This window comes from Lontra canadensis, unplaced genomic scaffold, assembly GCF_010015895.1.
Source record: "Lontra canadensis isolate GAN:19392208 unplaced genomic scaffold, GSC_riverotter_1.0 scaffold128, whole genome shotgun sequence".
NCBI classification, from domain to species: Eukaryota; Metazoa; Chordata; class Mammalia; order Carnivora; family Mustelidae; genus Lontra; species Lontra canadensis.
In genome coordinates, this window is record NW_022631122.1 from 723340 (window position 1) to 747826 (window position 24487).

Below are 24487 nucleotides of genomic sequence, written 5' to 3' on the forward strand. Positions count from 1 at the left end.
TTTACTAGGCTGCTTGTATATAGAGGGACCCAAACAGATGTGGTCCCATGAGATAATACTCTTATATTGTACCAAGCACAGTTCCTTATATGTAACCTCTCAGAAAGTGATACTGGTGTTGCCTCTCTGGTAGTATTGCTGTCTTACTAGTATGATTGTTATTAAGGCAGGGGGTGTATTTAGGAAGACTGGAGAAAAAAGCTCAACGAAGGTGGTCAGTCAACCAAGTCCCTCCCTTCGTTCCAACCATCCTTTCCCTCTGATACTTTCATCACAACAGAGCTAGGGGGCTGGTAATGAAGTCTCAGGAGAGTGCCCCCTCCCCTTCCAAGCACAGCTCATCGACCTGTGCATGCTTCCTCCATGGCTCTCCTCCTCCAAGGCAAAGCTTCCACTTACTGCTATTCCCAGTGTCTACAGCAGGTGTTATAAGCACCACCTGTATACTACTTACCCCTGCCTGTGAGCAACACCATTATTGAGCCCAAAGGGATCCTTCTTAGCCCACTCTTTGGTACCCTCAGGTAGCTCTATGGTCTCGCAAGCTTGCCCAACGGAAAAGGAAAGCCCACATGGCGCACACAGCCTCCAAAGTAGCTCACATTCCCAACCACTGCCCCCTCACACTGCTGCCCTGCTATTCCTGAATCACACCAGGCACTCCCCTGCCTTCCTGGAGCCTGTACGCTTACTCTTCTCTCCTCTAGAGAAGCTCTTTCTCTAGGCACCAACACACCTGAATTCCTTGCCTCCTCTAGGTCTTTGGGTAAATGCGACCAGCCCAGAAGAGGTCTTTCCGGACTTCTCTGTTCAAGCACTCCCAGTCACCTTCTCTGCTTTGTTTTTCTCCATTACACCTGGCCCTCTCTGAACATATCTGTAGCCTTCCTCCATTGCGATCAGGATGAGATCTCCACGAGAAAGTGGATGTTTGTCTGTTCGGTTGATGGTTGTGTTCCTGGTGCCTACAGCAGCATCTGCACGTAGTAGGCACTCAACAGAGGAGAAAGGAGGGAGGGAAGAAGAAGAAAGAGGCCAACCCCACGAAAGACCCTGGAACATGGCTGACGTGCCCGTCTCGCGGACACGGTGATGGTGAGGAATGACTGGAGATAAATCACTAACAGTACAGAACACGTAACTGAAAGGTAGAGAAATTAATGTACCTGTTCAGTTGTGCCAGCTGTAAGCTAGTTCCTCTGTACCGGTTTGTCACTGTGCTTCTCTGTGGTCACGAAACTGAAGCTCTGTGGTTGCCTGGTAGTGTTTCTGGAAACCTCCCGATAAGGTAAGGTACTTCTCTAAACCACTCAACTCATCTGCATAAGCTAGCACCAAAGCTGGTTATTTAAAACCCCAACTGCCAAATGAAATGTCAGGAAACCCCCAGTGGGCAACTACATGGACAAGGAGGTGGTAGGAGGCAATAATCCTTTCATTCAGGGTTATTAGTCGCTGAGCACGATAATAAGGCCATTCAGCCACTATAATTATCCTCGCCTTTAAAAGGGCACAGTGGACACACGAAAATAACTACCTTCCTTTGAGGGGCACCTGGGTGGCTCAGTCGACTGAGCGCCCACCTGGCACTTGACTTTGGTTCAGGACATGATCTCAGGGTGCTGGGATCAAACCCCGCACTGGGGGGTTCTGCACTCAGCATGGAGTCTCCTGGAGCTTCTCTCTCTCTCCATCTTCCCCTCTCCCTGCTTGTGTGTGCTCTCTCTCTAAAATAAATAAATCTTAAAAAAGAAAAATCTCCCTTTGACTACCAACTTTTTTAGATCAGCGGCTCTGAGTCGTCACATTTCCAAACTCCTGATGTACACAGAGTTTTGCACTTGGATTCAGACAGTCCTGGATTTAGATCCTGGCTCTAACACTTACCAGCTCGATGATATTAGGTAAGTCATTAAACCCTCCGGGCCCTCATTTCATTCGGGAAATGTAATGGTAGAAACAACTATAATAACTAATAAATACAAACATAATATGCAAACCATGTCAGGTGCTTGTGCCCTCAACCTATTTCTGAGCTAAGAGCCTTCCATTTTTTTTGGCCTTAAAATTTTGCATGAAACTCAGTGACTTGGCTTACTCCCTGCCTGAGTTGGAGTGGATGTGCCCTCCCTCTTCAGGCCCTTTCCTGACCTCCTGCTACGTGACTTCTCCCCACTCACCTCATCCAGTGATCCAGCACGGATCAGAGGCTGGGACCACCTCAGATCTTTGTCATTGTCTTTGTGAAATCTGGGCCTACGCTCAACTCCACCATCGACACCAAGGAGGGGAACCAGTGGCAACTTTCTGTATTTTCTAAATACCTGACTTTATAAAGCAGGAGAGAGTATCTTATAAAATGAGTACCGGGGAAGGAAGTGAGAAGAACAAAGGCAAGGGGGGGAAAAAAAGGAAGAAGAAAAAAGAAGCTACTCTACCCCGGGGTCTCCTTAACTGTATTTAACCTGACACTTAGGAATTCCTTTAGAGCCCGCCCGCCCTCCCCAGGCCTCCACGTATCACCACCTTCCCCAACCCAGCGGAAATTCATGCAGCCCCACAGTACCTAGCATGACCTGTGGCTTGAAAATCAGCTGTGGAGAAACATGAGTCAATATATTTCAAATAAGGGCCCCTGGGTGGCTCAGTCCGTTGAGTGTCCAACTCTTGGTTTTAGCTCAGGTCATGATCTCAGGGTTGTGACATTGAACCTCACGCAGGGCTCCACGCTCAACATGCAGAATCTGCTTGAGATTCTTGCACTCCCTCTCCTTCTTCCCACCACTTAAATAAATAATTAAATATTTTAAAATGTGTGTGTGTGTGTGTGTGTGTGTGTGTATATATATATGTGTATATATATATATATATATTTTTTTTTTTTTTTTTTTTTTTGCCCCCCACATAAATGAGGTGTGCAGAAAGCTGGAATGGAAAGAAAAAAAGGCATGGTGTCTGTTCCTCAGGAGCTCCCAATCTAATAAGAAATGCCGACTTCAAGGGGCACCTGGGTGGCTCAGTGGGTTAAAGCTTCTGCCTTTGGCTCAGGTCATGATCCTAGGGTCCTGGGATCGAGTCCCACATCAGGCTCTCTGCTCAGCGAAGCCTACTTCCTCCTCTCTCTCTGCCTGCCTCTCTGCCTACTTGTGATCTCTGTCAAATAAATTTTAAAAAAATCTTTAAAAAAAGAGAGAGAGAGAGAGAGTTGACAACTTCTAAACAACCAATGAAATACAAAATGGTGGAGGGGTTTGGCAATAAAAAAAGGTGCCCTTTACCACCTCCTATCCCCAAGTTTTGGTGATGACAGCAAGCAGGGTAAAACTGTAAGACCACCTTTCATCCATCAGAGACCAGACATACAAAGTCATGTAAAAGAGTCAATCTGGTTGCCGGGCAACCATGCAAGGTTCTCAGCCTGACTGAAAGTGGTAATTACACAGCTAATCAAATAGCGTATCAACCCAAAAGAGGACAAGGTCATGCAAGAAGACCTGGGTGAAAGTTTGGACTTACTCCTGAACCCTATGGAGGGAAGAGAGAGCCCAGCCCACAGGACTCTAAGAATCTTGGCTTCATGGGCTAGGCAGGTTGGCATGTGGGCATGGATGTCGTTGGCCCAACCAAACGAAGTGTGAGTATGTCAAGTTCTCATTTGGAATTCAGTCGCTATTGGGAGATGGATCTATCTATCTATCTACTATAGTAGTAGTATCTATCTATACTACTACTATAGATAGATAGATCTAGCTAGCTAGCTATCTACACCATTCAGTGTAGAACCTATCCATTCTCTTCTCAGGGATTTGTGTCCACAAAACAGTCTCCTGATTCTATGTGACTTGTAATGTAGGCTGACTTCAGGGAGCCAATACACCCAACAGGTTCTCGAAAGTATTTCTAGGCCCTGATATAATTATTGCTCACTCCACTCTAATGAAGTTGATGCTCATTGTGATTTGACTTCCCAAATAACTTGACAATAATGACACAGTGAGCTGTTTATATCAAAATAAATATGAGAGTCTACACAGTATTTAATTCTCATTGCAAATGAGTCACCATTTGTCATTTCTAGCTCAGCCTCATGGGTATTGGGTTATCATGAGTTGGTACTCTGAGCCAGATGGTCAGTGGACAGTTAATACAGTCTTGGAAGCTAGTGATCTTCTCAGGGTCTTACTCAGTGACACTTTTGCCAACTACCCATTTGCCTTCCCTTCTTTACTCCCTCTATGTGCTCCAAACCCTTTCTCCCTCTACAGATTTCTACAGAAAGCAGAATGAGGTTAGTGTCCCATGACAGCAAAAGTGACATGCTGTGTAAACAAAGGTAGGGGGAAGATACAGATTATATAGTCAGGAAACCCAGACAGGGAAAGAAATTTTCAGCTGGGCTTTGAAGGATGAGAGAATTTATGTGAGAGGAGAAGACAGATGTGAGATGGGTCACTGAAGATTACAGAGACCATGAGAAGCAAGGAAAGGGGAACAGTCTAACATCATTTCACGGCATTTCACTGGTGCCACCTGGTGCATAATGGTGATGTTGCCAAGAAACAAATATTTGTATCTGTGAGAGCACTTCAGCAAGAGAGAATTCTGCCAGAACAAGTTGAGATCAGGTTTCCGTGGACTATCCAGTGTGGTATGAATCTGGGACCCAAGAGAAAAGTCTGGAGAATCCTCTTCCAGCAAATGCATCCTTTATTCTAAAATGACTTTCTTCCACTTTGGTCTTAGGGATGGTTGAGCACCACAGTGAGACTATTCCAGACTTGACTATTTCAGACTTCCATGTGGCCTCTACATTCTCACATTCCTTTTTCCTCTTCCCTCTTAATTTTTTTCTTTGCTTTCTCATTCCGTTTCCCCTAAATGTAAGCCCGCACCTCACTTCATTGCTGACCCTGACAGGAGTGGGAAAAAAACTGGAAGACACTCAGCCAACATCATTATCTGGGGTGTTATCCCACTGCTGCAGGTTCAGCCTTGAAGTTGCCTTTGGACATAAAACATGTGAGACAAACATCAATGGGTACTTGAACCACAGATGTTCCTTGCTTTACCCCTCCCCGCTCTGGAAAGCTACAAATAAAATCAGCCACACCAAGAATACTCAGCAAACATCTTATTGTCCTTGTGGTACCCCAACATGGTGGAAGGAGCTCAAAAGGGGGATAGGCAGAGCAATGCACTTGACCACGTGTGATCCCATAGGCCTGATTAGCTACAGCCCAGTCCACACCAATCCTTTCTTCCCTCCTCATTGCTTCTCCCATTCCATGAAAGTGAGAGTAACCTGTCCACTACTCATCAGGTAGAAAAGAGATAACCTGTATCCTAGATAGAGATTCACCAACCCCCAAACTCACATGACATGGATTCACCAAAACTTCCATCTTCATTGAAAAAAAGATAAGAACACATTCAGATTTAAGGCTAGTATCAGACTTGGGTGGAAAAGTCTACACCTGTCTAAATCTCTGTTTTCAGTGAAATCATATAGATAGAAATTTCATTTACAGTATGTTTCTTTCCAAAAAATCCTAAACAAATAAACAAAGAAATTCTGACTTTAATGAAATCATAAACTGAAGAGAACTCACAATAAAGACACTGATAAAAACTGTAGGAACCTGAATGGATATATTACTATCGTTGATTTCCTCATATATAAATAGTGATTGAGCACATGCTCTGTGTCAGGCACACAGCAAGGCCCCAAGAAAACAAAGACAAATTAGACATGACTCCTTTAGACCTACCCACAGACCAAATTACACAGCCTCATGGGGAAGATAAGCAAGGGAGTGGCTAACTTCTATACTATTTAATAAATTCTGGATACTAGGGTAGTGGGGGAAGCCCACTCAATATGGTGGAAGGGAGCTCAAATGGGGGATAGGCAGAGCAATGCACTTGACCACATGTGATCCCATAGGCCTGATTAGCTACAGCCCAGTCCCGCCATCCTCTGCAAACCAACCAGATACATAGCACTCAAGTGGCCATGGGAGGATCAGTCTCAGTTTCTCCCTTGTATGTCCTAGGACAGGAAAAGAGAAGCAGATTTGTATTCAAAAAAGAGGTTTGGGGATACCTGGCTGGCTCAGCTGATGAAGCACATAACTCTTAATCTCAGGGTTGTGGGTTCAAGCCCCACGTTCAGTGCACAGATGACTTCAAAATAAAATATTTAAAAAAGAGTTTGTTTTCTTTTAAATGGGTGAGTTAAAAAGCAAAATTATTTAAAATAATTTTTTAAATTATTCCAAGAGTTTTGCATTTAGCCCAGAGAAGAGAAAGTAACCACTACCAACCATCCATTTACCAGCCATAAACAGCCCCCCAACACAGACCACCCTTCCTAGCACACATCACACCAGAAAGTTCCTCAAATACCTATGTCAGGAGCAGCAAAATGCTCACCACCTCCTAACTACCCCACTCACACTTCAGGTTGTGTCCAGCATATTTCCTCACCTATCAAATCTATGCCAGCTTGCACAATCCCTCACGTCCTGTCACAATGCCTGTCCATCCCCATGCACTGATATCCTCCATCCACCAGGCTGCCAAAGGCAAGGCTTAGATGTTTTGCGCAGACAGTTCCAATATCTTCTTGCCTCTTATGCTTCCTTTAGAGCTATACAAAGCTGTCTCTTAATACCTCATAACTTAAAAGGCAGGGTCACTTTCCTATCCATCTCTATTTCTAGTCACGACCTTTATGGTGCCTGAGTTAGAGTAGGTACTCAAATATTTATAGTCAGCAAAACAACTTCACGGTGCTAACCTAAAAAAAAAAAAAAATTATTCTAGGGTCACCTGGGTGGCTCAGTTAAGTGTCTGTTTCTTGGTTTCTGCTCAGGTCATGATCTCAGGGTCCTAGGATTGAGCCCCACATCAGGCTCCCCGCTCAGTGGGAGTCTGCTTGTCCCTCTCCCTCTCTCTCTCCTCCTCCCTCCATGCTCCTGCTTTCTCTCTCTCTCTCTCTCGCTCATAAATAAAAATAAAATCTTTTTTAAAAAAGTAATCTTAAAAGAATTCTAATCTGAGAGTGTTAGCCTATCAAAGCCAAAAAACCCACCCATTTTCTTCTGATCAGTTAATAATGTAACAAGAAGATAAACTTCAGTATCAGATTCTACATTGGATATAATTACCCCCTTCACAGCGAACTATGAATTATGAATTAGGTTTAATAATTCACCTGATTTATATTTTGATTACTGGAAAAACATATTTCAAATTTATAAACAATGGTAAAAACTGTAACATGGTTATGAAAAGAATTTCATAAAAGTAAGTGGTAAGGAAAAAGACAGTTAAGTCATTGAATGGTTAATGGTGACTTATCATTAAGTTTCCATAGGAATCTGGTCACTACATCCTCCAGATATCCATGATCCATTCCATAATGACACCCAAATGTATGACACAATTAAAAATAAATATATGACACCCCAATATATAACAGGCTTTGGTTCTGAAAGTAAAACCAAAAATCACAGTTGAATACCCAGGTTTGTATGCAATTATAACAGGAACCTAGAGTCTCCACAAAAAAAAAAAAAAAAAAAATTCACTTCTTCCCTCAAAGCTGTAACCTACTTTAGTGTCACTGATGGGGAATTAAAAAACAAAACAAAACAAAAACTGATTAAACCAGTCACCATAATTTACTAATCTGGGGACTGAATTTATATTAAACTTGTTCTAGATATATAAGATTTTCTCATAATTGTATTTGGCTATTTTAGCTCATCGAAATACTAAAGCATTAAAAAATCAATGAAACCATAAGAATTTGCATCCTTCAGTTTCTTTTTGGTTTTTTTTTAGAGAATGCAAGTGAAGCTGTCCACAGGCAAACATGCACACGTGTTCACAAGCACACACAAATGCACATACATACGAGTGAGACTGGAGCAAGTTCAAACCCTCTGACAGTCAAACGGAGAGACACATTCATACATTTCTTAAGAAGATTAATATGCAGGGGTCCCTGGGTGGCTCAGTCAGTTAAGTGACTGCCTTCGGCTCAGGTCATGATCCCAGGGTCCTGGGATCAGGCCCCATGTCAGGTTCCCTGCCCAGCAGGCAAGTCTGCTTCTCCCCCTCTCTCTGCTCATTCTCTCTCTCTTTCAAATAAATAAATGAAATCTTTCTTTTTTTAACAAATCAATTTATTCCCTGATAGTTTTTGAGGTCAGAAATCTGAAATAGGTCTCCCTGAGCTAAAATCACTGCCTACATAGAAGAGTTCATTCTGGAAGTCTGGGGAGAATATGTTTTCTTTTCTGTCCCAGCTTTTAGAGCCACCTGTACTTGCTAATTCATGTGTCCTCCATTTACCTTCAAAGCCAGCAACAGGACATCCAAAAATTTTACTCTGACTCCAAGTCTTCAACCTCCCTCTTCCACATTTGGGGAACACTTTTCATCTATTTTATTTAATTATTTTTTAATTTTTTTTTTAATTTTAATTTTTTTATTTTTTAATAATTTTTTAAATTTCTTTTCAGTGTTCCAGAATTCATTGTTTATGCACCATGCCCAGTGCTCCATGCAATACGTGTCCTCTGAAATACCCACCACCAGGCTCACCCAACCTCCCACCCCTCCAAAACCCTCAGATTGTTTTTCAGAGTCCACAGTCTTTCATGGTTCATCTTTTTTTTAAAGGAATATTAACATGCATTTTTGTTTACCATAACACTGAGCAGTGGTGGAGAGAGAGAGAGAGAGACACACACACATACACACACTTAAAGCAAAAAGTTCGAGGAAAAGTTATGCTTTTAATTTCTTTGCCAGGAACATGGAAAAAGGAAAACTCATCCAATAGGGCTTTTAATGCCTTAAAGTATCCCAGAGAGTTTATTTGTAATAGTTTTAAAATACATAGAGGTCAACTCTAAAATGAATGGGAACAGTGGGCACAATCAATATTACCTGAATTTAAATTCTTATAAATAACATTCTCTCCATCCAAGCTAACCACAAAAATAACTCCAAACCAAATCTTCCAAGGGCAAGGAGTACACACAGAAAGGAGAAAAACAGAAGAAGGAGCAGGAAAGTGCCCAGCCCTGGTCTCACCTCTGGCTCTTCCAGGGCCTCCTCTCCAGCCGGTGTCTTCTGCAGCAGATCCAGGATGCCATTGCTGGAAGGCCTCCTGTCCTCGGCGGGAGAGGCATAGGCCTCCTCGGAGTCCGTTTCCACCACACGGAGGTAGCCTGCTTCTTCCTGGCTCCAGTCCAATTCCTCCTCAGACTGTTTCAAGGAGCTACTGCTGCTCTTGGGCAAGATCCCCGCTGTCGACAGGCTGCTGGGCACCGAGGTGTAGGATGACTGGGGCCCAGAGTAAGGCCTGCCCTCTGGGGCCAAGGCCTCAGCCTCCAAGAGGTCAGGGACAGAGAGGCTGAGGCGGCGGTCCAGGGAACGCCTTGCCCGTAGGTCTAGGGGCTTGTTCGGGTTCTTTTTCACCCTCCTCTTGCTCAAGTTGATTAACAAAGGCCTGGTCCGCTGTTTCAAAGAGCCCCAGACAGATGGTTTATCCTCCATGGCTGCCTGAAGACCCAGCAAGTCACTCCATGAGAGAGCTCCTCTGTGTGGGAAACAACCACAGCGGCTCCTAGAAAACACCATGTGAGGAGAGAGAACACAAATGAGCCTTCTCGGTAGTATCTAAGCACATTGAAGTGTAAGATGTGACTGGAAAGTCTCACACGTTCCACTAAGGGACTGAGACGGAAACATTTGGTTGGTAATGTTTACAAATATTTTTAAATCATTTTTTAAAAATATTTTATTTATTTATTTGACAGACAGAGATCACAAGTAGGCAGAGAGGCAGGCAGAGAGAGAGGAAGGGAAGCAGGCTCCCTCCTGAGCAGAGAGCCTGATGCGGGGCTTGATCCCAGGACCCTGGGATCATGACCTGAGCTGAAGGCAGAGGCTTTAACCCACTGAGCCACCTAGGTGCCCCTTAAAGCATTTTTAAGACACTGAATTTTTAACATTTTTGTCAGAGGAGCCATAGAAAAATTCTAGTCATGAATGGAACTGTGAGGTTGATGTGAAAAGAATGTTTCATAAGAAGACTGCTTTCTCTGACTTAGTTCACTGCACTTAATGTCCTCCCTCCCGGTTCAGCCATGTTGTTGAAAATGGCAGGATTTCCTCCTATCCAGATGCCTAACTCATATCTCATTGTGTGTGTGTCACAACATTTTTTTATCCATTCATCCCTCAATAACCACTTAGATTGTTTCCTCATCTTGGCAACTGTGAATAATGCTATAGTGAACAAGGGAGTAAAGGAGTGAGGAAATGCTGATTTTAGTTTGGGAGGATATATATACCCAGAGTCATATAATACTTCTAGTTTCAGTTTTTTGAGGAACCTCCATATTGTTCTCCATGTGTCTGTATCAGTTTACCTTCCGACAATAGTGCACAACAGCTCTCTGTCTTCCCCATCCTCACCAAAACTTGTGATCTCTTATTGTTGTTTTTTTTTTAACAATAGCCATGTACAGTTGAAGTTTGCTAAGAGAGTACATCTTCTGTGATCTCACCACACATACACAAAAGTTCTAAATATGTGAGGTGAAATTTACAAATTAACAAGTTAATATGTTAATTAACTTGATTGTGGTACTCATTTCACAATGCATGTAATTAACTCATGTTGTCTACCCGAAACACACACACACACACACACACACACACATAATTTCTACACATACAATATTTGTTTTGTAACTAAAACGTGGGGAAAAAAGACTACTTCCTTATGTTGCCCCAGGGAAAGCAGAGCCAAAATTTACCAACACAATAACAGCATCTTTAATCAATATTATCAAATAACCAGTACCTTTTAGTGTTTGAATCAGGGTAGACAAAGATTCTCTGTATGAAATCAGTTAGTAAATATTTAAGACTTTACAGGCCACATGGTGTATCACGATTACTCAGTTCTGCTGTTTGGCACCAAAGGAGACATGGACAACACCTAAATGAGTGTGGCTGTGTTCCAATAAAACTTTATTTACATAAATGCAGCAGAGTGTAGTTGGCCAATCCCTGCTTTAAAGTTACCATCTTCCTTTCCAGCAAGACAGGTGCATTTTGAAGGATACACACATACTCATGTTGACAAAAATTCCACCTCATAATCTTAAAACTTTATAGTAAAAATAAGGTTGACTAAAGAGAAAAGCATTTATAGAAGTAAGAGGCCTGTTCTTGCTCCAATGTACCAAGTCAGAAAAATTGACAAAACTATAAGGGAAATCTCAATAAATGCAAGCTTCAGAGCTTTAGCTTCAGAATATATGATTGAAAGTGTTTCCCACAAACAGTTAGGTGTGAATTACCGGAATGCTTCACAAATAATATGTAATTATACAGAGTGGTAAATACTATGCAGGAAAAGGGGTGATTTGACATATTACAGGTTGGACTCATTAGGGATCAAGTCAAAGTCAAATCTTGATGCAAAAGAATTAAATTGACCACTTTCTTCACCATCCACAAAAATAAGCTCAAAATGGATTAAAGACCTGAATATGAGACCTGAAACCATAAAAATCCTAGAAGAGAACACAGGCAGTAATCTTTTTGACATTGGACATAGCAACATTTTTCTAGCTATATCACCTGAGGCAAGGGAAATAAAACAAAAAATAACTTATTGGTACTATGTCAAAATAAAAATCTTCTGCACAGTGAAGGAAACAATCAACAAAACTAAAAGGCAACCTGCTGAATGGGGGAAGATATTTGAAAATGACATATCTGATAAAGGGTTAGTATCCAAAATATATAAAGAACTTATATAAGTCGTCACCCAGAAACATATAATCCAATTAAAAATGGCAGAAGACATGAACAGCCACTTCTCCAAAGATACCCAGATGGCCAACAGACACATGAAAAGATGTTCAATACCACTCATCATCAGAGAAATGCAAATCAAAACCACAATGATATATTACCTCACACCTGTCAGAATGGCTAAAATCAAAAACACAAGAAACAACAAATATTGGCAAAGATGTGGAGAAAAAAGGAACCCTCATGTACTATTGGCGGGGATGCAAATTGATGCAGCCATTTTGGAAAATAGCATGGAGGCTTCTAAAAAATCAAAATAGTTCTACCCTTTGATCCAGGAATTCCACTACTGTGTATTTACCTAAAGAATACAAAAATACTAACTCAAAGTGTTACGTGCACCCCATGTTTATTGCAGCATTATTTATAATAGCCAAACTCTATGGAAGCAGCCTAAATATTCATCAAGAGATGAATGGATAAAGATACACACACACACACACACACACACTAATACTATTCAGCCATAAAGAAGAAGGAAATCTTGCCATTTGCAACAACATGGGTAGAGCTAAAAAGAAAAATGCTAATTGAAATAAGTCAGAAAAAGACAAATACCATATGACCTCATTCATATGTGCAATTTGAGAAATAAATGATCAAAGGAAAGAGAGAGAGTTGGAAACCAAGAGAACAAACTGATAGTTACAGGGGTGAGGGGGTTGTAGATGGGGTAAATAGGGGATAGGGATTAAAGAGTACATTTATCATAATGAAAACTAATAAATTAAAAAAAAAAGAAAATTATCTGAAGGTCTTAGGGGTTTAATCCAAAAAAAATCAACTTTGGAGAAATAAACCTTATTCTATGTGTCAAGTAGCTCATAATAAATCCTTTCAGTATGAAAAAGAACAGCAGAGTCAGGTAATTCTGATCTGGCCTGTATTTACATTGCCATGTTTGGCTGAAGATAAAATAGGCCAAGAGCCACAAGAAAACACATTTTCTAAGATCAAGGACAAGTGTTTGTACCCAGCCCTATCTTACTCTAGGACAGGATATTTAGTCATTGGGAAGTCACTGCCTTTGGAAGAGCAGGACTATGAGAATCTACAGCTTTTGCTGGATCACTGGATGACCACCAGGACAGGCAATAGCTTCTCCCAGGATGAAATGGGCATCTTCAGAAGGTAATACAGGGATAAAGAACTTGGGTTCCAGAGACAGACTCCATGATTTGGAATTTTGCTGTGTCACATTTTACTTAGACGTACTATTAGGGGCAAGTCATCATAGTGTGGAAACCAAATAATACAAGGTTTAAGGCCCAGTGTCAAATGCACAAAAAGTATTTAGTCAAGAAAAGCTTTTTTAATCATTACTGATACTGTTGTTACAATTTCCAATTTTGGTATCTTAATTTATTAAAGAGCTCTCTTTCTCATTATTATTTGTATATGTAACTACCTTGATGGCCTCTTGTGAGGACTGAATGAATTTGTCTTTATAAAGAGAAGAATAGGGACGTCTGGGTGGCTCAGTTGGTTAAGCGGCTGCCTTCAGCTCAGGTCATGATCCCAGCGTCCTGGGATTGAGTCCCACATCGGGCTCCTTGCTCAGCAGGGAATCTGCTTCTTCCTCTGCTTCTGCCTGCCTCTTGGCCTACTTGTGATCTATCTCTCTCTCTCTCTCTGACAAATAAATAAAATCTTTAAAAAAATAAAAATAAAAATAAAAAAATAAAGAGAATAGTGCTTGGCACAGAGTAAATACTTAAGATAATGTTAGCTAGTTTTTAAATTATTTCACTTATTTCATGCTGAGTCATTCTAGCTTTGAAAATATTTCACCACTTTTTCTGCTTTGTAAAATGTTGTTCTAAACATAAACTTGTAGTTCACATTAGCAAGACACAAATACATTATTTAATTCACCTCCCATAGCTTAACTTGCAAATATGCTAAAAAGAATTTCTTCTATATTCATTTAGAAATATTTTAGTCGATTAGCATTTAGTGGAGAGTTATATAAATGTTTATTAGATCTAGTTGGTTGATGGTTCAATTCTTCTATACTCTTGGTGATTTTCTTTCTACTAGTATTACCTAGAGAGAAATGCTGGGTCTCTCAATCATAACTGTGAATTTATATATTTCTCCTTTAGTTCTGTCAGGTTTTACTTCTGTATTTTGAAGTTTTGTTATTTGTATACATGTTTACAACTGTTAATATCATCTTGCTGTTTAAATCCATTTTGACAGACTCTTATTTGGTTTGTACAGACCATTTAAATTTAACATAATAATTTATATGTTTGTATTATATGAAGGTTTCCCAATGTAACTGTTTCCACTGTTTTTTTATTCTTCTGTTTCCGTTTCCTGTTTTTCCTTCCTTCACTTTTTTTAGTGTTCATTTTAATTTATCAGTTGTGATTTTGACTTTATAAAATTCCTGTCAGACAAGGTTTTACTTTGATTTCAATCACGAACCATATTTTAACTAATTCAGGAAGAGAACAGCTTATTATATTTACTATTTCCTCCATTCTTAATATTCCAAATTTCTCATATCAATTCCCATAGCCTAAGACATTTCCTTAACCTGCTATTTTACAGCAGGTCTGTTGACTCCAAATTCTCTTGATTTTACCTGAAACGAGGAGATCCTCATTTCACATTCAAGGATATTTTCACCAAATTCTGGGCTCTGCACTTTTATTTATTTCAGCACTTTAAAAATGGTAAGACATTTCCTCTGGGCTCCATGATTTCTGCTGAGAAATTTTTCATTTGAATCTCTGTCTCCTATAGTGTCACTTTTTCTCTGATTGTTTTCAAGATTTTGTCCTCAGTTTTAAGCAGTTATGATATGCCTGGGTGTGTATTTCTTTCGGTTTGTCTTGTTTGGGGTAGCCTAGCTTCTTGAATCTGTAAGGTTCTATCTTTTGTCAAACTTGGAAAGTTTCCAGCCCTTATTTCTTGGCATACTTCTTAGTCACATTCTTTTTCCCTTCCTTCTGGGGCTCTAATAATATAAACAAAATGCCTTCTGTAATCGCCCAACAGTCCAAGGGTCTCTGTTCAGTATTTTTCAATCATTCTCCTCTCCTTTGTTCACACTGTGTACTTTTTATTGATTTACATTCAGGTTTACTGATTCTTTCCTCTGTCATCTCCATTTTGTTATTGACTTTATCTAGTAAAGAATGTGGGGGAGGGTAGGAGACAGCAAGGTGGGGCAACTACTGTATTTTTTAGTTATAAAATTTCCACTTGGTTCTACTTCCTATCTCCTATTTCTTTACAGATACATTTCAACTTATCTTTTATTTCAGAATTCATGATTATTTACTAGAGCATTTTATTTTATTTTTTTAAGATTATTTATTTATTTATTTATTTGACAGAGATCACAAGTAGGCAGAGAGGCAGGCAGGGCGGGTGGGGGGGCGGGGTGCAGGCTCCCCACAGAGCAGAGAGCCCAATGGGGGGCTCGATCCCAGGACCCTGAGATCATGATCTGAGCCAAAGACAGAGGCTTAACCCACTGAGCCACCCAGGTGCCCCATTACTGAAGCATTTTTATAACAGCTTCTTTAAAGTCATATTTTCATTGTCATCCATTGTCTTTTCCCATGCGATTTGAGAATTTTGTAGTTCTTTATATTCCAACATGGATTATATCCTAGACTTTCTGAATATTCTCATAAAATCTTGTGCCTTATTTAAATCTATAGAGAATGTTGAAACTATTGTTTTGCCAGGCATTTGATCTGATTACCTTCTCACCCCAAATTCCAACCCACATTCTGCAGGCTGATGTCAGTGTTGTTTTCAAAAGCTAGGAAGGGCCATTCACGTCTGCTTTGGGCGCACACCATGTGGAAGTTACTGAGACTTGCATGGAATTCTATTCATTAACTACATTCTCAAAGTAGACAGTATGGTAATCATGATCAGATGCATAGATGAGTCCAGAAATTCACAAACTTTATGGAATTGTTTCCTGAGCCCCTCCTCTCAGCTGTCTCCCCTGATACTCTCTAGTACTCTGGAACGCCCCTTTTTAATCCTCTAATCAGAAACAACCCACTTCTGTGATGCCACCAGAGTAGTGGGAGGATTGAGACACATTAAAACAAATAAACAAATACAAGTTTTTTTTATTTAGCCCTGCCCTCAAACTGACAGCTTCACAAAATGGGAAGGGCATCCCCTTCACTCCTTGCTTTGGTTCCTGCTGTTTCCCGCTTCTGTTGCTACTGCCTTCGCCACAAGATTGCCAGTACATGACAAAATAGAGAAAAGGGAGACCAAAAGATGGGGGATTTCTCCCCTCTCTCTGAACTTTAGGGCTTCTCTTTTCTATTCCTTGGGCCAGAACTAGAGGGTGTCTCTTGGTCCTTTCTCAGTCTGCTTCCAATGCTGACTCCTATATTTTGTTTTCGTAGTTCACATTTTAAGTTAGGTTCCATGCCCAACATGGGGTTTGAACTCACAACCCCAAGATCAAGAGTCACATGTTCTACAGACAGTCAGCCGGGTGCCCCTTGACACTGACTCCTAGACTGCGGACTGCACTGAATTCAGGCAGGGGATTAGCAGAGAGGGGAACATGGTAAACTTACCTGATGTCATTGGTATTTCGACTGTGGTGTCCTCCCTCATCTACATCATGATATTTACTTTTCAGAGATCTCACCTAGCTTCACCAAGCATTTTGCCCTGGCTTCATACTTGTGTCCCATGGGCAGAAAAGGCGAGAGTGGTTTTATTCCATTTTACCTGAAATCTGAACTCTCTTAGTACGTTTTGCAAAATCATTCCAACCATTATTTCCCCAAGTGTGCAAGTAGTACAGAAGGAGATGTACAGAACTATGAATATATAAATACTAAAATATGTGCCCAGAAGAAAAAAGTGTTCTTAAAGGTGTGCATAAAGCTAATACACTGCTGGACTGTGGTCTCTGTGATGCTTGAAAACACTGTACCTCCAATCAATGATGAAATCCTCTGAATAAAGAAAGTCTAAAGAAAGAATAAATTCAGGGCGCCTGGGTGGCTCAGTGGGTTAAGCCTCTGCCTTCGGCTCAGGTCATGATCTCACGGTCCGGGGATCGAGCCCCACATGGAGCCCCACATGGAGCCCCACATTGGGCTCTCTGCTCAGCGGGGAGCCTGCTTGCCCCCTCTCCCTCTGCCTGCCTCTCTGCCTACTTGAGATCTCTGTGTGTCAAATAAAAAAAATAAAATCTTCGAAAAAATCTTTAAAAAAAAAAAAATAAGGAATAATTCAAGGAACCGTTAGGTTGGAAGAAAAAGCTGGTGAGATACATCCAACTATCTGGATATTCAGTTCTCCTCACTTCGAAGAACACTAAAAAACAAACTCAGACATATCCGTTCCATTTTCTATGAGGACATACATCCATAGGTTATCATCGTAACATCCAAAGCGTTACAAGTTAAAATGTAACCCAGGCTCTGCCAAGCATCGGCACTAGAAGCAGACTCTCTTCACACAAAGAGATACCTACACTACCCAGCCCACTCCACGGCAGCTTTCATTTATGGAACGAAAAGAACATTCTCCTTCTTCAAACCACTGACGGCAAGATAAGGTCTTTACAGGAAACGGCCTTGAGCCAAGAAGCCTAATGGAAGTTCCATTTATCATGGTTTTAACCCAGACATCCTCCCCAGCCGGCTGCTAGCCACTGGCCAAATGGAAAAAGAACAGCAACCCTTTCAAATGCCAGCCCCAAAGTATCTGATTGAATCTGCACCACAACCACTGTGTGAATAAGACACAGAGGAGGAAGGAGTCTGATACCCAGTAACACTGAGGGAGACTGTGCTTCCTGAAGTTCTCCTTTAGCGTAAATATGAAGAAAAGGGTTTGTTTTCACGATTTAATATCAAATGACAGAGCAAGTGGTTACAACTAGGCCGAATGTAGTTAATCATTAAGGTATTTTTTATCACCAGTAAAGGAAATTTCATGTCACATCCTGTTAAAATTTGCAGGGGCGGGGTTGGGGGGAATTAAACTAAATTCAATGGAAGTGAAAATCAGACGGCATACCCATCCTATGGAAAAGGATGGGCAAATGACATTCTACAGTAGGATTATTAGCATTCTGATAGAACAGGGATAAGAATCTCTACATTGCCTATATTTAATTATGCTTATAGTAGAAACAACTTCCCCACCATAAAAACATGGTCTCTAAAGGAGAGTACCCTTAATAGAAATGTCTCCCCAGATCAGTTTCATATAAAAAACAGAAAATGCAGGCGCCTGGGTGGCTCAGTCAGTTAAGTGCCTGCCTTTGGCTCAGATCACGATCTCAGGGTCCTGGGATCAAGTCCTGTGTCAGGCTCCCTGCTAAGAGGGCAGTCTGCTTCTCCCTCTCCTTCTGCCCTTCCTTCTTGCTTGTGTTCTCGCTCTCTCTCTCTCAAATAAATAAACAAATAAAATCAAAGACAAAGAAAGAAGGAAGGAAAGAAAGAAAGAAAGGAAGGAAGGGAAAATGCATCTGCTTTTAAAATAAATCTGGCTTTTTCTTCCCCCTAAAAATGTAGCATCCCAGTAATCACTCAACTTGCTACTAAATTTGTAATCCAACTGAGAGAGAAGAGATCGTTCTACATATTAGACAAATTATTAAATATAACATGGGGACAGAAACCCCTCCAAAATTAAGATCAACCGGGATGGATGCATTATTTTAATCCCACTACACATGCTCTTGGAAAGAAACAAAATGCATTAATAGAGAAGCAGTTCCTGTCTCCTCTGGTTAACACGATACTCTGCCCCACCACTAGTCTCTTTAAAATCTCATCTACATAAAATGGGTCCCAGAATTGCTCCTCTCTTTATCAATATTTTGTAATTCATACTCCGCTTGGAGAGGATTGGAGGAAAGGGGAAGGGGCTGAGGTTTCTGAAGCCCTGGGTTTACACTCTTATTCCAACCTCTGGTAGGATAACCACAATTACACTCTCTATCTGAAACGACCAGAATGAGTTTAACAAAAGGTATGCATGATTTTTAAGCAAGCCCTGACGAGTTAACATTCCATTTAACAAAAGAATAAAATAGTTGTGCAGTAAGGCACAGTTGGCAGGTCTGAGATGGCTGACCTCTTAATCCTGCTCGCAAGGTTAGTCCTTTGCTGGTATCTGGGAACCTAAGATTTTGGAAGGTTTCCAATCACCCTAACTGACAAGGACTCATTGTGAGGGTAAGAGTGACTCACTGTGCCTAATTGTACATGCAAACAATTTATGCTGAATACCTGTTTTCCTTCTAAGACACTGGAATTTTGGTCCATGCTAGGCAGGGGATATCTATGTGACCAGTTCCCAATAAAAACTCAATGGAAAAAAATTCTCTAATGAGCATCACTGGTAGACAACATATCACACGTGTTGTCACAATTCATTGCTAGAGGGATTAAAAATGTCCTATCTGACCCCACTGGGAAACTGGTACCTGGTTTCTTCCACATTTCCTGTGCAATTTTCTCTTTTGTATCCTCTCCTAGAGTAAATCATAGTTGTAAGACCAAAGACTGACTCCTGTGAACCCTCCTAACAAGCCACCAAATCTGGGAATGGTCTTAGGGACCCCCAGTTGCAACTTCGGTGCACTATTTAGCATAAGTTGCTAAAATGCACAGGTTTGGAAGAAGTGGAAAGATTCTAAATTATTCTGATTCATTTCTTACCAGGAGTAAAAGAAAACAAAACAGGGAAGAAAAAGAAGGTGGGGAGGGGGAGGAGATGGAGAAGAAGAGCAAAATCTTATTACAACACTGAAATTTTAGAAAATGCAAGCAAGAACAGACAGGAAGTTCAACTTAAGGAATAAACTGATGGGTGTTCAAGGGAAGTAGAGAGATGAGAACAAGGTGATCAAATCTGTGGTATTCTACAGGCCATGCTTACCCAAGTGGCATACAGAAACATTCAAGAGGAACCAGAAACCTAACAGCTGAGAAGAAGTAACCCAACTTTCTGGGGAAAGGTAGTGCTCCGACAGCAAAACTGAGCCACCTTTCTATGGAACACCTTGCAGAACATCTCCATGGTATCAGGGAAGACAGAGACCATGGGCACCATTGTTTTCCCAATGCTTTCCACCCTATCTCCTGAATTAAAATTATCTTGGTCTAGAATTGTAGAACCTTCTCATTCCTTATACTCATTACAAAGGTATAAACACTGGCTCTTGGAGACCATAAAGGCAAATTTCTTCAGCACACTGGATTTCACTTTAACTGCACTTAAAGAGATTAATTAAGTAAAAAACCTAAGAAGTAACTTACCCCTATGTCAAGTACCATGGACTTCTTTTCCTACTTATGTCTTTTGCTTTGTCACCATCTCCCTTGGTAGGAGCTAGGGAGATCATATCCATCAAAGCGCTTTGCAAACAGGAAATAAATACTAAGTAAATGGGGGGGTGGGTTCCACACTTTATCACTATATTTACTTTACATGAGATCTTCTCTCATCTTTCCTGGTTTTTCCTGTTCTAAACAGTTGTAAAGTCCTGCCATATATTTTGGCTTGCCTGACGTTTTTCATTTTTCACTCAACTCAGTCCACAATAATTCTCAGATCCCTGGATTAGCTCTATTCAAACATTCTCAGCCTTGGTGATATATCCCTCATCTACTCCTGTTGCTGTTCTTTCATACTTCCATTTCTTCAGTGTGCATAGAAAATTATAGAACATGAACATGCCAGAAACACACCTATGGAAGAAAAAATTAAATACAATTGCATTTTCTATGTGCTCCTCTCTGATGACTTTCCCATCACACCCTGCTGGAAGGAATCAATAGTCCAGAATTGAATTTACTGTATGCATGTATTTTGTTATAGATCATTCCAGGATAAACACAGCACTATTTTTCAAGATTAGAAGCTCCATTTAGTATATATTTTATATAAGGAATGTATTACTGCATGCTTTTCAACCAACATTATCTTCAGGAACTATATCCACAATGATAAAGGTAGCTTTATTAAAGTCATTTTAAAGACAGTATAATATTCTGTTGTGAGAAGATGCTTTAACTTATTTACTAATTTTCCTGCAGCTGGATTCTGAAGATAGTCCATTTTACTACTAAAAACAGAAGTAAGCAGACTTTATAAAAGCTATTCTTTGACTTGTCTTCTGGTGCTAATGTTAGTTTTTCCCTAGAGTTTTTTCCATCATCTCTGGACTGTTCCACTAAAAGTGGTTAGAAACATGTAAAGAATGGTTGTTTTAATGACCAAAGCTGGGGGCATAACTCATATACAGCGGCAGCAAATCAGAGTTACGAAAGGTATCTTACAAGAGACACGTGTCCTGACCAAATTAACAATAAGGCCTCATTGAAAAACACCCTATCTCAGAGTTGAATTGTTGACTTGTAGGTTATGTGTATCCTAAACTTGACTATCTAGGTATTGCCAAACTGTTTTCCAAAGTAGATATACTAATTAATATACCTAACATCAGCCAATAAGTTCTGTTGTACAATGTCTTTGCCTGTAACTACTATTGCAAGATATTTTTTTTAATATTTGCCAATCTGAAATTGTGAAAGGGGACCCATTATTCTATTGGTTGATAGCTTTGTTTTTTCTTATCTGAAACAGTACTTTCAAAATTTTGATAATAATGCTTCCTTAGTACTTTCAGCCGAAAAAGTCTCCATCCTATGTATAGCTTTTTTAAAAAATTAGGTGTCAAGATCCACATCTGAAAAAATTTGATGACTTCAATTTTTCAGTATTTTTTTTTTCTTCGCATGTTGTGTTTGTGTGTGTGGCATGTATATGGCAGGTACAGTTTAAAAATCCTCAGGATCACTAATATATTTTCATGGAAAAGCTCAAGTTTTTGCATTTCACAGTCATTTGTTCTATCCTAAATTGTTTATGTATGGTTTTGGGGGGGTGATATTTTGGTTTTTATCTATGTACATAATTGAATTTCAAATAAAACCTACCCTACCTCCCAGTGATGTATTAGGCCATCTCTACTAGGTATATAATTTCCAAATATAAGGTCCATACCTAGTTATTGATACTTGTGCCAATATCACATAGTTAATTACTATAGGTTTGATATCCAGCTGCATAAGGTCCCATCTTGTTGTGGTTCTTCTGATTGGTTTCCTTTTTCTCTGCTCTTCCATATAAATTTTAGATCTGTGTGTATTTGTCTAATACTCCCACCCCAAATAAAAGTAGTAAACATTTTAGTTGGTAGTTGCTTTACAAATTAATCTGAGGACAGCTTCAAGATACTGTTATCTTCCTAGCCACGAATATGGTTATTTTCTATGCCTTTTTTTTTTTGGTAATAGACTTTATTTTTTAGAGCAATATTAGATATATACAATAATTGCACAAAAGTACCAGTGTTCCTATATACCCCTTCTTCTCCCCAACATTTCTCCAATTATTACCATCTGTCATTAATGGGGTATATTTGTTAGAACTGATGAAGTATTACTGATAAATTATAATAAACTGAAGTTCATAATGTACCTGAGGGTTCGCTCTCTGTAGTATACGTTTCTGAGTTTGGACATATGTATAATGTCATGAATCCACTGTTACAGTATCATACAGAATAGTTTCTACTGCCTTAAAAATTTCCTCTGCTCCACCTATACATTCCTCCTCCCCTCCCCCCACACCCAGCGATCACTGATCTTTTTACTATCTCTGTAAGTTTTTGCTTTTTCCAGAATGTCATATAGTTGGAAACACACATTACACAGACTTTTCAAACTGGCTTTTTGCACTTAATAATATTTATTTACATTTCCTTCATACCTTTTTGTGGCCTGATAGATAGCACACTTATTTTTGTTGCTGAATAATAATATTCCATTGTACGGATTTGCCACAATTTGTTTATCTCAGCTGTTGAAGGACATTTTGGTTGCTTCAAATTTATGGCAATTATGAATAAAGTTGTTATAAATATTTGTGCACAAATTTTTGTGCAAACATAAGTTTTCAGCTGATTTGGGTAAAGATCAAGTAGCATGATCATATGGTATACAACTCTTAACAGTCTTTAACTGATCATCAGTTACTGATGTATACATTTTCATATTAGGCAACTTGCACATATTTTGTCAAATTAATTTCTAGATACTTCATGGTTTTACAGTAATTGATATTTGTATTATATTTTCATTTTCAGTAGCTACTACAGAGGAAAACAATTAACTTTTATACATGGATTCTAATTCCTAACATCTTGTTGAGGTCATTTATTAATTCTAATAATTTCTCCGTAAATTATAACTTTGGTTTTCAATGCAGACCACTAAATTATTTTCAAATGATGACAATTTTGTTTCATCTTTTCTAAAATGCCTATTCTTTTTCTTTCTGCACTGAAGGGGGCTTCCCATTCAATAGGTAACAGGATATTGGTAATATATTCTATATTGTTTTTCCTGATCAGTCTCGCAAAGGGTTTATTAGTTTATTAACTTTTCTAAAGCTAAATTTCCATTGTTGATTTTATGTATTGATTCCTGATGTGGGGTTTGATCCCACGACCTGAGACCATGACCTAAGCCAAAATTAAGAGTTGGGCACTCAAATGACTAAGCCACACAGGTATCCCCATCATTCCAATTTTTAATATGTTTTTAAATTAGTTTTGGTAGACACAAGCCATGAGTGCATGTGAATGTGGACTCTAGAATTTCTACATGGGAAAGGACTGAAGACTGTAATTCACCTGGAAGTGGTATCTTAGGGGAAGAATCTTAAAGTTGTACTTGCCTAGAAAACTACTGGTGTGTAGATTGTATATTTATTTGGTGTGGTTCTGGGTAATAGAAACTGATCGAGATGAGGGGAAACATACATTACACAGACTTTTCAAACTTGGTAATATTTATTTACATTTCCTTCATACCTTTTCATGGCTTGATAGCGCATTAATTTTTGTTGCTGAATAATATTCCAAACAGCCTTCTGAAGACAAGCTGCCACTGTGAGTGTAAGTTTACAAATCCACATTCATGGTAATAAAGGGATTGGACAGAAAAAAAAAAAAAAAAACTCATTCATTCTTTCTGTACCCTTTGTGTTTGATTTGCTGTTTTTTGTTGCTTTTGGGTTTTTTTTTTTTTTTTTTTTTTTTTAGTTCTTGACATAGAAAATTAGATACTGATTTTTGGACTCTACTAGTCTTTTATCTATCCATTTAATGCTACAAATTTCCCTCTAAGCACTAAATGAGTTGCATCAAACAATTTTTGGCATGTCATATTTTCATTACCATGTAACTCAAAATATGTCCTAATTTCCATTTTAAGTTCTTCTATAGGAGAGTTTTTGTTGGTGGTGGTTTTGTTTGTTTGATTTTTTTTAGAGGTATAGTGCTTAATTCTAAACAAGAAATGGGATTACCCAGTTATCTTGTTATTGACTTCTAGCTTAATTCCTAAGAATTCAGTCAGAAGGGAAAATCCATATGCTTTCATTCCTCTGCAAATGGAGGCTTTTTTTATGGCCCAACTAATGGCCAATCTGCAATTCTTGGGTTCTATGTATGTCAACTATTTGAAGCCAATTGTGTTGCTTA

At 39.6% G+C, this 24487-nt stretch overlaps 1 protein-coding gene across 2 annotated transcripts in view; it reads right to left on the reverse strand.

Moving 5' to 3' along the window:
• The window catches only part of MCTP2 (multiple C2 and transmembrane domain containing 2), a 239285-nt gene that overhangs the window by 174859 nt on the left and 39939 nt on the right, over positions 1-24487 (reverse strand). For both annotated transcript variants that reach the window (XM_032842343.1, XM_032842341.1), the window contains exon 2: positions 9109-9643. In XM_032842343.1, coding sequence (XP_032698234.1) covers positions 9109-9573 — 465 coding nt within the window. In that variant the 5' untranslated portion in view covers positions 9574-9643. The remainder of the gene's footprint in view (positions 1-9108; positions 9644-24487) is intronic.